We start from the raw sequence: 15062 nt of genomic DNA on the forward strand, positions 1-15062 counted from the left end.
TAAAATTAAGGATCTTAAAGTCCCTAGATATTTTGTGATTAGATTAATGTGTTTGAGTCCCTAAAGATAAGACTGGGAAGGAGGAGTGAATATGAGGGGGGAGAGAATGAATGGTAGATTCTGTTTTTTTCGGAGTGTGGCAGTATGGAAGAATTAATGTTTGGGGATATTTTAAAGAAATACTCTTTTACATATGTATATGCACATGTGTTTATATGTATATGTGTATGCAGACACACCAAAATACATCTATGTACTCACTAGCATAGGTCTTCATTATTTGGAGCCTATTATAGGACCTAGGTCATAGGACTTACGTGTTAATCATCTCTCTCTTTATCTAATATTTTAAATAAATTTCTTTTTTATAAAAGAGCTTTGGTTTCCATATATAATAATATTAATTTGCAACTTGTAAGATTTGCATGAGTGTTTCAAAATATGGATGAGAATTTTCAGGGAAGATATTGGTATAAGGCACATACATACCCATGTACTGTGAACCTTCCCTTCAGCAGAGGTATTGGACTAATTGATGCTCTACATTCCATCTGTAAATAATACTAGCTTGATAACATAGCAAGCTGAATACTTGCAGCTAGTAGATTACCACTCTATAGTAAGGCTACGTATTTATTCCACCAGTTGAAGAGTATGACGACCAAGAGGTAGTTTCCCATTTTGTATACAAACATTTTATTATTGTACATATGTTGTTTAATTAACTATAGACAGATGCAGTGCTTTGCAAAGACTTAACAGAGTTGGCTAATGTAGAATCCCATTCAGTGAGTCCTCTGATGAAAGAGAAGGCCATGGCCCTGTGTCAGAAAGTTGGGAAATAAATGCACATTTATACATTTTTAGTCAAAATAAAATGTTTAAATCATGTATCTGTGTATCTTTCTTTTTCTTTCTTTTTTTTTTTTTTTTTTTTGCGGTATGCGGGCCTCTCACTGTTGTGGCCTCTCCCGTTGTGGAGCACAGGCTCCGGATGCGCAGGCCCAGCGGCCATGGCTCACGGGCCCAGCCGCTCCACGGCATATGGGATCCTCCCAGACCGGGGCACGAACCCGTATCCCCTGCATCGGCAGGCGGACTCTCAACCACTGCGCCACCAGGGAGGCCCTTTTTTTTTTTGGTAATGATTTTCTCTAACCCATTTTTTCAGTTAGCCAACTATTGTTCCTAATTGTATTGGATACTAAGGGTTTCTATTAATGATGTTAGTATTTATTTAGTTTATACATGATACAAGTATTGTTTTAGGAATTTCACCTGAATTACTTCAGTTAAGTTGTGTCTTGTTTTTATAGTTAAGAAAACTGAACCTTACAGAGGTGAAGAATTTGCTCAGAGTCATACAACTAGCAAGTGGCAAAATTGAGATTTGAATCTAGATAGTTTTACCTTACTATCTAAACTTATAACCAATTCTCTATACTATGTAGGAAATAAAACTTCCTGGAACTTTTAGTTGGTATGACACAAACACCAAGAATTAACAAAGACAGCATGAAAAATTTCTGCAGAATATTAATACAAAATTTCTAAAAGGAGTGATTAGCCAGTAGTATGTAATGTTTTATTAAAAATTAACTTGCAGAGTCAAGTAGGGTCATCTTAAGAATACAAGAATGTTTTAGTTTTAGGAATTCCATTATTATAATTCATCATTTTAATAGACATAAAATAATATGTCTATCTTGATAGTGTTGAATAGGCATTTGCTGAAATTATAAACTGCTAGTTAAGTGTAGAGGCATATTTCTTTAACACAATAAAATATGTATCACAAACGGACTAAATAATATTTAGTGGTGAAATACTAGAAGTAAAGGCAAGAATGAGAAAAAATTGACTAGCAGTATCATTTTAAGAGTGTTTTAGAAGCACTAACTAGTTAACTAGTAGTGTTAGAAAAGTGAACCCAATAAAAGATATACTATCATAATTTGTATCTGATAGCATTGCATACATGCAGCGTGCAAGGAAGTCACCTGAAATTCCTTGAATAAAAAATTTCTAAAGCAATAGCTTTTAAAGACTATGTACCAGTAATAACCAGTTAGAAACATAGGGAGTGGAGAGCATGTTTAACAAAACCACCACCATATATACTCCAGGAATATTGAAAACTATAATGTTTCACCTAAAATTGTAAAGAAGATTTGAATAAGTGTTGGAGAGGCATATCTCATTTTTGGCTAGGAAGCCTTTTTTTTTAAACATCTTTATTGGAGTATAATTGCTTTACAATGGTGTGTTAGTTTCTGCTTTATAACAAAGTGAATCCGCTGTGCATATACGCATATCCCCATATCTCCTCCCTCTTGCGTCTCCCTCCCACCCTCCCTATCCCACCCCTCTAGGTGGTCACAAAGCGCCGAGCTGATCTCCCTGTGCTATGCGGCTGCTTCCCACTAGCTATCTATTTTGGTAGTATATATAAGTCCATGCCACTCTCTCACTTCATCCCAGCATACCCTTCCCCCTCCCCGTGCCCTCCAGTCCATTCTCTACATCTGCATCTTTGTTCCTGTCCTGACCCTCGGTTCTTCATAACCATTTTATTTCTTTAGATTCCATATATATGTGTTACCATATGGTATTTGTTTTTCTCTTTCTGACTTATTTCACTCTGTATGACAGACTCTGTGTCCATCCACCTCACTACAAATAACTCAATTTCGTTTCTTTTTATGGCTGAGTAATATTCCATTGTATATATGTGCCACATCTTCTTTATCCATTCATCTGTCAGTGGACACTTAGGTTGCTTCCATGTCCTGGCTATTGTAAATAGAGCTTCGATGAACATTGTGGTACATGACTCTTTTTGAATTATGGTTTTCTCAGGGTATATGCCCAACAGTGGGATGGCTGGGTCATATGGTAGTTCTATTTGTAGTTTTTTAAGGAACCTCCATACTGTTCTCCATAGTGGCTGTATCAGTTTACATTCCCACCAACAGTGCAAGAGGGTTCCTTTTTCTCCACACCCTCTTCAGCATCCATTGTTTATAGATTTTTTGATGATGGCCATTCTGACTGGTGTGAGGTGATACCTCATTGTAGTTTTGATTTGCATTTCTCTAATGATTAGTGATGTTGAGCATTCTTTCATGTGTTTGTTGGAAATCTGTATATCTTCTTTGGAGAAATGTCTATTTAGGTCTTCTGCCCATTTTTGGATTGGGTTGTTTGTTTTTTTGATATTGAGCTGCATGAGCTGCTTGTAAATTTTGGAGATTAGTCCTTCGTCAGGTGCTTCATTTGGAAATATTTTCTCCCATTCTGAGGGTCGTCTTTTCATCTTGTTTATGGTTTCCTTTGCTGTGCAAAAGCTTTTTATGTTTCATTAGGTCCCGTTTGTTTATTTTTGTTTTTATTTCCCTTTTTCTAGGAGGTGGGTCAAAAAGGATCTTGCTGTGATGTATGTCATAGAGTGTTCTGCCTATGTTTTCCTCTACGAGTTTGATAGTGTCTGGCCTTACATTTAGGGCTTTAATCCATTTTGAGTTTATTTTTGTGTATGGTGTTAGGGAGTGTTCTAATTTCATTCTTTTACATGTAGCTGTCCAGTTTTCCCAGCATCACTTATTGAAGAGACTGTCTTTTCTCCACTGTATATTCTTGCCTCCTTTATCAAAAATAAGGTGACCTTATGTGCATGGGTTTATCTCTGGACTTTCTGTCCTGTTCTGTGGATGTATATTTCTGCTTTTGTGCCAGTACCATGCTGTCTTGGTTACTGTAGCTTTGTAGTATAGTCTGAAGCCAGGGAGCCTGATTCCTCCAGCTCCGTTTTTCTTTCTCAAGATTGCTCTGGCTATTCGGGGTCTTTTGTATTTCCAAACAAATTTTGAAATTTTTTGTTCTAGTTCTGTGAAAAATGCCAGTGGTAGTTTGATAGGGATTGCATTGAATCTGTAGATTGCTTTGGGTAGTATTCTCATTTTCACAGTGTTGATTCTTCCAATCCAAGAACATGGTATCTCTCCATCTATTTATATCATCTTTAATTTCTTTCATCAGTGTCTTACAGTTTTCTGCATGCAGGTCTTTTGTCTCCTTAGGTAGGTTTATTCCTAGTTATTTTATTCTTTTTGTTTCAGTGGTAAATGGGAGTGTTTTCTTGATTTCACTTTCAGATTTTTCATCATTAGTGTACAGGAGTGCCAGAGATTTCTGTGCATTAATTTTGTATCCTGCTACTTTACCAAATTCATTGATTAGCTCTAGTAGTTTTCTGGTAGCATCTTTAGGATTCTCTATATATAGTATCATGTGATCTGCAAGCAGTGACAGCTTTACTTCTTTTCTGATTTGGATTCCTTTTATTTCCTTTTCTTCTCTGATTGCTGTGGCTAAAACTTCCAAAACTATGTTGAATAAGAGTGGTGAGAGTGGGCAACCTTGTCTTGTTCCTGATCTTAGTGGAAATGCTTTCAGTTTTTCACCATTGAGGATGATGTTGGCTGTGGGTTTGTCATATATGGCCTTTATTATGTTGAGGAAAGTTCCCTCTATGCCTGCTTTCTGGAGGGTTTTTATCATAAATCGGTGTTGAATTTTGTCGAAAGCTTTTTCTCCATCTATTGAGATGATCATATGGTTTTTAATCCTTCAATTTGTTAATACAGTGTATTACATTGATTGATTTGCATATATTGAAGAATCCTTGGATTTCTGGGATAAACCCCATTTGATCATGGTGTATGATCCTTTTAATGTGTTGTTGGATTCTGTTTGCTAGTATTTTGTTGAGGATTTTTGCATCTGTGTTCATCAGTGATATTGGCCTGTAGTTTTCTTTCTTTGTGACATCTTTGTCTGGTTTTGGTATCAGGGTGCTGGTGGCCTCATAGAATGAGTTTGGGAGTGTTCCTCCCTCTGCTATATTTTGGAAGCGTTTGAGAAGGATAGGTGTTAGCTCTTCTTTAAATGTTTGATAGAATTCACCTGTGAAGCCATCTGTTCTGGGCTTTTGTTTGTTGGAAGATTTTAAATCACAGTTTCAATTTCAGTGCTTGTGATTGGTCTGTTCTTATTTTCTATTTCTTCCTGGTTCATCCTCGGAAGGTTGTGCATTTCTAAGAATTTGTCCATTTCTTCCAGGTTGTCCATTTCATTGGCATATAGTTGCTTGTAGTAATCTCTCATGATCTTTTGTATTTCGGCAGTGTCAGTTGTTACTTCTCCTTTTTCATTTCTAATTCTGTTGATTTGAGTCTTCTCCCTTTTTTTCTTGATGAGTCTGGCTAATGGTTTATCAATTTTGTTTATGTTCTGAAAGAACCAGCTTTTAGTTTTATTGACTTAGACTTAACTTAGTGTGTTTGGGGGTCTCCTTTTCACAGCCTGCAGGTTCGTAGTTCCTGTTGTTTTTGGTGTCTGTCCCCAGTGGCTAAGGTTGGTTCAGTGGGTTGTGTAGGCTTCCTGGTGGAGGGGACTAGTGCCTGTGTTCTGGTGGATGAGGCTGGATCTTGTCTTTCTCGTGGGCAGGACCACGTCCGGTGGTGTGTTTTGGGGTGTCTGTGACCTTGTTATGATTTTATGCAGCCTCTCTTCTAATGGGTGGGGATGTGTTCCTATCTTGCTAGTTGTTTGGCATAGGGTGTCCAGCACTGGAGCTTGCTGGTCGTTGAGTGAAGCTGGGTCTTAGCGTTGAGATGGAGATCTCTGGGAGAGCTTTTGCCGTTTGATATTACGTGGAGCTGGGAGGTCTCTTGTGGACCAGTGTGCTGAACTCGGCTCTCCCACCTCAGAGGCACAGGCCTGACACCCGGCCGGAGCACCAAGACCCTGTCAGCCACACGGCTCTCTCTGGGCTTCTATTTCGGCAGCAGCAATGTGACTCTGGACGGTGTGAGCCACTTTTTTCGCCAGTTGTCCAAGGAGAAGTGTGAGGGCTCCCAGTGTCTCTTGAAAGTGCAAAACCAGTGCTGTGGCTGTGCCCTCCTCCAGGATGCGCGGAAGCCTTCTCAAGATGAGTGGGATAAAACCCGGGACGCTGTGGAAGCCGCCATCCTTAGGGAGAAGAACCTGAACCAGGCACTATTAGATCTGCGTGCCCTGGGTTCTGCCTGCCCCCCCTCTTTTTTTTAAGATGGCACTTCATCGTATATTAGTCATTATAGTCCTATTGAGAATTTCAAAAGACTTTTTTAAAACAACAGTTGATTTTAATGTTTATCTGGAGGCATGAACCTGAAAATAGCTAGGACAATTCTTAAAAAATAAGGACAATTTGGCATATCATATGTTAAATCAAAATTTTAGTAACTAAAACCATTTTGTACTGGCACAAGATACACAGATGAATTAGTACAACTACATGGGAAATTCAGAAGTAAACAAAGTTCATATGGACCTTAGAATATAATACAGTAGACATTTCAAATCAGGGAGTTAATTGAATAGTATTTATTGATTGCTGGTTGTGTACCAGTTACCAGTACTGAGGATGCAGTGGAGGTTGGGTGCCTAGTAACTGGCACACAGCTGTTTCTGCTTTCTTGTTGGGGGAGACAGAGAAAACAAACAGATTAATAAAATACATCAGGTGGTGATGAGCGCAGGGGATAGAAAAGGATAGCAGGAAGCGCTGTGTATGGAGCCAGGGAAAATCTCTCCCATAGGTACCATCTGAGCAGAGAGCTGAGTGAACAGCAGAGTCATGATCCTGCGGGGGGGCATGAGTGTGTTTGGATTATTTTATGGACATATTAAGTCACTTAGGGAACTGTATGGGAAACAAAAAGAAAGCTCAAGCCATCCAGTTAGTGGCATACTGTACAGTTACTAAAAAGGAAATGGTAGATCTGGAGTTGTTGATATGCAAAAGCAACACTGTCATGTGAAAAGAGCAGTTTTACAGAAGGCTGTGTTTGGTTTGATCCCACATGGGTGAGACAAATTAAACACATCAAAAGAGTCTGGAATTGTTAATCTGAACATGGACTTGTGAGAGGGTTAGGGAAAAGGGACTGTTTTACTTTCTACTTTATATGTTTCAAAATGTCTTTGGGTTTTGGTAAGATATCAAATATTTATAATAATACAAAAAAGATGCTTCAATTTTGATTTTATAGCATTAATTATTTTTAAAACATGAAGAAAAAAAGGACGTTTCTGGTAAAAGAGACACGTCTCCTTGATTTGAAGGAGGTGGCAGAGTATACTAAAGGGGCAGGCTTTGGGATCTTACAGGCCTGGGTTCTAATGCCAGCTCAGCTACTTCCTGCTCTTGTGACTTAGGGTAAGTTCCATAATGCTATAAGTTTCTTTCTTCAGAAGTAAAACAGGACAAATAATGTGCTTAGGATTGTAAAAACTAATGTGTTTCCTGGTCCATATTTACTTCTTCCCCTCATCTTATTTGCAGTAATGCTGGAATGTTTCCCCAATCTAAAGCCCCAGGAATGATGAGTTCTAGGGTCTGCATTGTACAAATACATATAAATGGATCAAGGATGGTAATCCTAATGAGAATCTGTCTTAAAGAGCTTTACATTACAGTGGTCAAGTTATTTGTACTTTACCTGGTTCCAGAAAATACTTTAGGCAGATTATAAAAATTTTGTGATAAGAAGTAGCATGAATTAAAAGTAATGGCAAAGAGAGAGAAAAACATAGGTGGGGACAAAAAAGGGATGAATGAGAGCAAGAATGTTTTTACATGAGAGTAACACTTTTAACTCTAAGTGTTCTGGCAGCCAGTGAAAGAACCTTTATATCACACAATGTATATTGCTTATGGAATAAAAAACAATCATGGAAGAAATTAAAAGTAGATTTGGAATGAGAAGAAGTCCCCGCACACATGCACAAAGCCTCAGGTCACACAGGTAAAATTTTTACAACTTTAAAGGCATAGGCTTTGGTTGTTCCAGAATATAGGAAAAGAAGGAAAGTTCCCATATTTTAAAAAGTGAAGCATGTATACCCTCATAAATCAATAGCGTAAAAATTTGTTTAGACTTGTACTTCTTAATCTTTTCGGTCTCTTCTTTATACTCTTAAACATTGTGAAAGATACCAGGAGCTTGTTTATGTTGATTGTATGTATTGAAATTTAAAACTAAGAAGTAAAAATATTTATGAATTCATTTTAAAACAATATATTAACATAACATTTTAATTGTAAAAAGTTTATGTTTCCCGAACTAAAATAAGTGTTGGTGAAATGAATAGCATTGTTTCACATTTTTATAAATCTTTTAATGTCTGGCTTAAACATCTGTGATATGCTGTTTTCAATAGTCTTTTCAGATAATTGTGCATGTTCTTCCTTGAAACTTCAGTAAGTGGCAGTTTTTTTTTACAGGTTAGTTGTAATGTGCAGTCTGTAACCACAGATTTTGTACGCTGGTATATTGAAATCCATTGGTTTATCTTACACTCTGAATAGATCTTTTACCTGTGATGATTTTATAATATTATGTATTGGTCATTTGATAATATTGGATCACTGAATTGAGCAGATCTTCTAAAGTGTAACATTTCATTTTATAGTATTTGTTATGACCACTAATCTCATTAGAAATGCCTTTAGGTATTTATTTTGAAGCTGTCAAGTTCATGGTGTAGATATAAGTCTTCTAGTATTCTGATTTTATCCTGAAAGCTTGAATTTTATAATTGACAGTAAATGCTGCAATTGTCTTCCTTGAAGTAATAAGCTGACTTTGTTCCTGTTTAAGAAAATGTCTGGCAAATACCCAAGTATGAATGACCATAGTTTGTTAGTTGTTTTTGCAGGTAAAAATGGTGGTTCATGAAAAAAGCAGCTACTTCAGCTTGCAACTCAAATAATTGCACAAGTGCTTCTCAAGATAACTATCACTTTGTTGTGCAACTGAAGTGCTTTATGAGTATTTTCTATTTCATTACTAAGAATATTGAAAAGATACGTACTCAAGTATAAGGGTTTAATAATAATTTTTACTGCTTCAACAAGTACCTTCTTAAGTGAACCTGTCCCCCTCTCTCCCCACCAAGATTGTGTGGTAGTGAAGAGTATTTACTGCTAATGGTCTGGTGCCACTGCCTCAAGTCATGCTAAGGTGCCAGTAGTTTTACCCACTACTGGCTTAAAACCATCAGTGCAAAGTCAACACATTGAAAAGTATAAGTAATGTCTTAATAATACCTTTGGCCTTCCAGACCCCTGAAGGGTCTAGGGGACACCGAGTGGTCTTTGGACCCCATTTTTGCAAACTGTTGATGTATACCAACTAAAAAGTAGAATACAGTATTACACTAAAATAACAGTACTTTGATTAGGCCCAAGTGGTATTCCTCTTTTGAACGTATGGATGACTAAATATTCAAAAATCTCTTAATCGCTTACTAATGTCATAAATATAATTCATGACATTAGTAACTCAGGGAAGAAAATGCAGGTGATGATTATAATAGAGTTTCTAAAAATCAAACTGATAGAACTAAAGAAGTATCCTTTTAAAATTTAAAAGCCACAAAAGTAAAACCCATAGTCAAAAGGAAGAAATCAATGCTTTCTAAGCAGGAGGTATATGTGAATTTGTATGTGTCTCTGAATATCTTGACACTGTGTTGTGTTTCTCAAACTAAAAGTTATCATCTTTCCCAGTTGTAAACAATGAAAGTACTCCCATTAAAATCAGAAACCAAACAAAATTACCTAATATTGTGTGGCATGATTAGCATTTTAACATTGTTCGGAAATTGCCACATAATGTAGCATACCATGATGATAAAGAGGAATACATGTTTGAAAAATGTAGATGAATTGTGATTATAGGTGATGATAATAAACCTGGAAAGCCTCAAAGAAACAATTGTTAAAACTATGTTAGGAACCATAGGATCTCAGATGGCGATCTAAATTTTTTATGTCAAATTTCAACCATTTCCTATAACAAAACTCTTCTAGTTATTGCTTAGGAAATATAATAGGGATAGGAACACATTCAAAAAGCAAAAAGTAAAACCCATAAAAGGAAATATACAAGATCTAATTGAAGAAATTTATAAGTATACCTTGGAGATATTGCAGGTTTGGTTGTAGACTACCACAATAAAGCAAATATCAAAATAAAGTGAGTCACACAAATTTTTTGGTTTTCCAGTGCATATAAAGTTATGTTTATACTATACTGTAGTCTGTTAGGTGTGCAATAGCATTATGTGTGTATACACTAATTTTAAAATACTGTATTGCTAAAAATACTAACCATCATTTGAGCCTTTGGCAAGTTGTAGTCTTTTGGCTGATGGAGGGTTTGAAATACTGTGAGAATTACCAGAATGTGACACAGAGACACAAAGTGAGTAAATGCTGTTGGAAAAATGGCGCCAATAGACTTTCTGACACACGGTTACCACAAACCTGAAGTTTGAAAAAAAAAAAATCTACAAAGCACAATAAAATGAGGTATGCCTGTATAAAACCAAAGGAAGTATAAAAATGGAAATATTAAGCTTTGTAAAGATAGCAGTCCTTTCTAAATTGATTAATTCAGAGCAGCAGTGGAATCCCAACAGGATTCTCTTACTTTTGGAGTGTGACAGTATTGATTCTACAATTCATCTATAAGGAAATACTGAAAAGAATAATTAGAGGAATGAGTAGATAGAGGGGTTTGTCCTGTAAGTCTTATGAAAAATGTAAAGGGGGGCCTCCCTGGTGGCGCAGTGGTTGAGAGTCCGCCTGCCGATGCAGGGGATACGGGTTCGTGCCCCGGTCTGGGAGGATCCCATATGCCACGGAGCGGCTGGGCCCGTGAGCCATGGCCGCTGGGCCTGCGCATCCGGAGCCTGTGCTCCGCAACAGGAGAGGCCACAACAGTGAGAGGCCCGCATACCGCAAAAAGAAAAAAAAAAAGTAAAGGTATCATATGATATTGACACCCGAGTAGATAAATCAGTAAATCAAAATAGATTCTCAAAACACACCTCAGATATTTAGGGCTTTAGCATAGGATGGATTTCAAAATGTCTTCAGTAAATGATTTGGGATAGGTAATTGACCATCAGGCACTGATTTTGCCAATATGCAATTATCAACTGCTGTCATGTCTGCTTACCTAATTTCTAAAACTCTTCCCTGTCTTAGAATGTCTATTTCATCCTGTATGCTGCTACCAATTAGATAACTTTCCCACTCAACGGTCTTCCCAGAACACATAAAAAAATTAAAACTCTTTAGCTAAGAGGTATTGAAACTGATTTTTATTATAAGGCTATTAATGAGCCAGGTGTTAGCTCATTTAATTTCACAGGCCCAAAGTAAAATTCATCCCCATTTTACAAAACAGCAACAGATTGTAAGCAATGCAGTTTCACCAATATCACAGACAGGATTCAGTTCTAAAGTTTGTTTTCAAAGTCTGTCTTCATTATAGTTAGGCAGACTGCCTCTTGAAACTGTATTGTATGGCCCCTGTCTAATGCTTCCAACTAAATGTCCCTTAGCCCTAAATTCCACCTATACTGATTTCCTTAGTCTTCCTCTCACAAATGTTTATACTTTGCTACTTCCATGACTTTGCCTATGCACTAATCTTTGCCAGTAACGTAGTTCTCTTATTCCCTTTCCCACCTGTCTATTGTTTACTTATCCTTTGAGTTGTAGGCAAAATTCTGCACCTCTTCTCTAACTTGAGTACGTTTTCTTGTATTTCTGTAGTTGAAAGTATCCTTCATTTTCTTTATTCCATTATATTTTATACTTCTGTTATGGTGCACATAAATCTGCCAGGGATTGATTATATTCATCTAGTTACTTGGGTATATTATGTAGTATACAAAAGTGAGAGAGTGGTTCCGACATAGTGTTCTTAAGCTCCGCTAAAGGATGTCTGGCAACTTTGTCACTTGCTTATGTACATTGGTGCATGTGTTTATATTTATGTATATATGGAATATTTTTACTTTTAGTCAGTGATGCATGGACGTTTTCTTTTTCTATTTGAAGACTAGCTGATAATTTTATATAAAATGTACATTTATTCTTGAGATTCAGTATACTCAAGTTAAGCATATTTAACCAATTTTTCATCTACATATTACCAAAACATTAGTTTTAAATGTTTACCAGCCAGAGCTATCTATTTGTTATAGCATTTCTTCAGTTTACCATAACAAGGACTTACTAATTAATATAAAAATAATGAGGGATTTCAAGATATAGATAGAGAGTAAAGCAGTTAAAATTTCTAAATACCTTGAAATCAGAGGCACTACTGAAATTGAAGAACTTCTATGTTTCAGGAATGTGACTTTTAGGCTCCTCCTGTTGATCGAACAGCAGCAGTCTGTAGTTCAATTAGCTTCTTCAGTGTAGGAAATCTTTTCTGCTATTATTGCAAACTTCCTTAAATTCATAAGAGGTGATGATTAGGTACCTATAAAACCAGAGAAAGACATATACTAAACTCTAGTTCCTCAGTTTATTGGCATAAAAATTTTAAATTTTGGTTCAAAATATGCTCAACATATTTTGAATGTTGCCTGTGTTTTTAAGATTTGATTTTGCAGGTATGAAGTTTTCTTTCTAGGAATTGGAATGTTTGGAGTGTTAGAAGCATTCACTGAAAATAAATTGAATTCTTAAAGCAAGTAATTGATTTGGGATGACTAAAATATTTAATGAAACTAGTATACATTGTATCAGGACTTCAATATTTGTATATTTAAAAATGAGTTGATGTTTTGTATAGCAGTTGTATGTATGATTTTTTCTGTGTAGTTTATATTGATTTACTTCTTTTTGTGTGTTGTTCAGCCGTATATGTGGAAGTCCATGTCCTGCAGTGTGGCCTGATGTAATCAAACTACCATATTTCAACACCATGAAACCAAAGAAGCAATATCGTCGAAAGTTAAGAGAAGAATTTGTTTTGTAAGAAGGGGATGCTTAAACATCCATATTGCGTTGATTTTTTTTTAAGTTATTTCATGAGAATTCTAAATGTCACTGTAGCCTCTGTTGACCTAAGGTCGACCTATCACAATTCTTCTATGTCATTTAATTTTGAGTTCCCTTTGCTACATGCAAATTACCATTTCACCATCATTATGAAATCAGTGCTTTGGAGTTATGTGTTTGATTTAGTGTTTACCTGAAAGAAGTTTAATAATACCATTTAAAATTTTAATGAAACCGCTTACAAGATACTTGAACTGAGTTTTTTACTTTGTTGTAGGAAACTATTCTGTTAAGTTTTTAATTTATGTTAAAATAGCAAATTGCCCATAGAGCAGTAAAATATACTATTGTTTGCCAAATTTCAAATTATTTTGAATAATAATTATAAAATTATGTAAAAATAAATATTTCTTTAAAGGAATATTTGGAACTTACTGGAATAAAGTATCACAAACATGTTATAAAATGCTAATATTTAAAATAAGCTCCTAAAGAAACATTAAGCTTGAGTATAAGAACATGCATGACTTTTGTAATCCTCTCATGCCAGTATTCCTGCAGCTGCACTAGACTTATTTGATTACATGCTCGCCTTGGATCCTAGTAAGCGCTGCACTGCAGAGCAGGCTCTTCAGTGTGAGTTCCTACGGGATGTGGAACCCTCAAAAATGCCTCCACCAGAGTAAGTGACTTTTTACTATATGCAGAATCTGGACAATATTAATAACATCATTATGTAGCTATCAAAAGCTATTCCATGATTAGTTAAGTCAAAAGAAAGAATAAATCAAAAGGAATAGAATAGCAATAGTGTACATAATTTGCACATCTAGAATGCAGAGCCTTGCTTTATGTTCAGCTAACCATAGTACTAGCAAAAGCAGCCTTCCTCTAGTTAATTTTATTAATATATTTCCACCCTAAAAAAAATGTTATTGCTGCTGCTCTTGTAGTGCTGTTTCTGCCAACACTAGTTGCTTAGCTAAAATTTTGAGTGCTATGCTAAGCATTTCTCATGTATTACATTAATCTTTATAATCTTAACAGGTGAGTATTATTATCACCATTTTACAGAGAAGGAAGCAGGCTCAGAGAGGTTAAGAAACTTGCCCAAGAATACAAATCTAGTAAAGGGTGAAGCCAGCTCTCAAATTCAAGTTAGTTCTATAACAAAAAGAGGTTCTGAAATACTCCTTAGCAGACTCTACAGTAGAAAATTCTTATCATTGAATAAAAATATTAGTGTCAAAAGCCTGTATGGAATGAGTCTACTGTCTGATGGTGGGAGGTGGGTGTCGGGAGGCAGAGAATGCACAGAGTCTGGGTGTCAGAATGGCTGGGTTCTTGAACCTTCACTCCCTTGTGGCTCCTGTAATTTCTCTAGGATTGATTTGGGGAAGGGGACAGAGCAGTCTATTTGGTTCTCCTTGATAGGATCTAGAAAGTTTGTAGAGATTTTCTTAGTAATTTTAAAAATGATGAGTGTCACAAAAACAAGCCTGTCCCTATAATAATAAAATGTGGGCCTCCCTGGTGGCGCAGTGGTTGAGAGTCCTCCTGCCGATGCAGGGGATACGGGTTCGTGCCCCGGTCTGGGAGGATCCCATATGCCGCGGAGCGGCTGGGCCCGTGAGCCATGGCTGCTGAGCCTGCGCGTCCGGAGCCTGCGCGTCCGGAGCCTGTGCTCCGCAACGGGAGAGGCCACAACAGTGAGAGGCCCGCATACCGGAAAAAAATAAAAAAATAAAAAAATAAAATGTGTCCATGTAATAACAATTAGCATATTGTGAAGGAACAGACATGGGATTTGGAGTTCAAATCCTGGCTCTTCCACTTAATTAGTTAGATTGGTCTTACTATAGTTCTATGAGACCATCATATTTGGCTTTAGTTTTTACTGAATTGTATGTGAATAGCCTTTGAGATGATTTGGAAGGCAAAAAGGATCTATCATCTGACATGTTGAGGGACCTGAATCATTCACTGTTGAATTGTTTCATGGATTTTTTTGCTTATCAGTATATATCAGCAGTCTTGAAACTTTGGCTTTAGTACCCCTTTAAAGAATTTTTTTTAACTTTTGATTTGGAAAAATTTCAACTCTATACAGAAAAATAGGAAGAATATTACAATGAGCAGTCAT

The 15062-nt window shown here is 36.5% G+C and overlaps 1 protein-coding gene across 2 annotated transcripts in view; it reads left to right on the top strand.

Moving 5' to 3' along the window:
* Positions 1-15062, top strand: part of CDK13 (cyclin dependent kinase 13) — a 112282-nt gene that overhangs the window by 84293 nt on the left and 12927 nt on the right. For both annotated transcript variants that reach the window (XM_060107473.1, XM_060107474.1), the window contains exons 10-11: positions 12776-12892; positions 13470-13601. In XM_060107473.1, coding sequence (XP_059963456.1) covers positions 12776-12892; positions 13470-13601 — 249 coding nt within the window. The remainder of the gene's footprint in view (positions 1-12775; positions 12893-13469; positions 13602-15062) is intronic.

This window comes from Mesoplodon densirostris, chromosome 9 (genome assembly GCF_025265405.1).
Source record: "Mesoplodon densirostris isolate mMesDen1 chromosome 9, mMesDen1 primary haplotype, whole genome shotgun sequence".
Taxonomy (NCBI): Eukaryota; Metazoa; Chordata; class Mammalia; order Artiodactyla; family Ziphiidae; genus Mesoplodon; species Mesoplodon densirostris.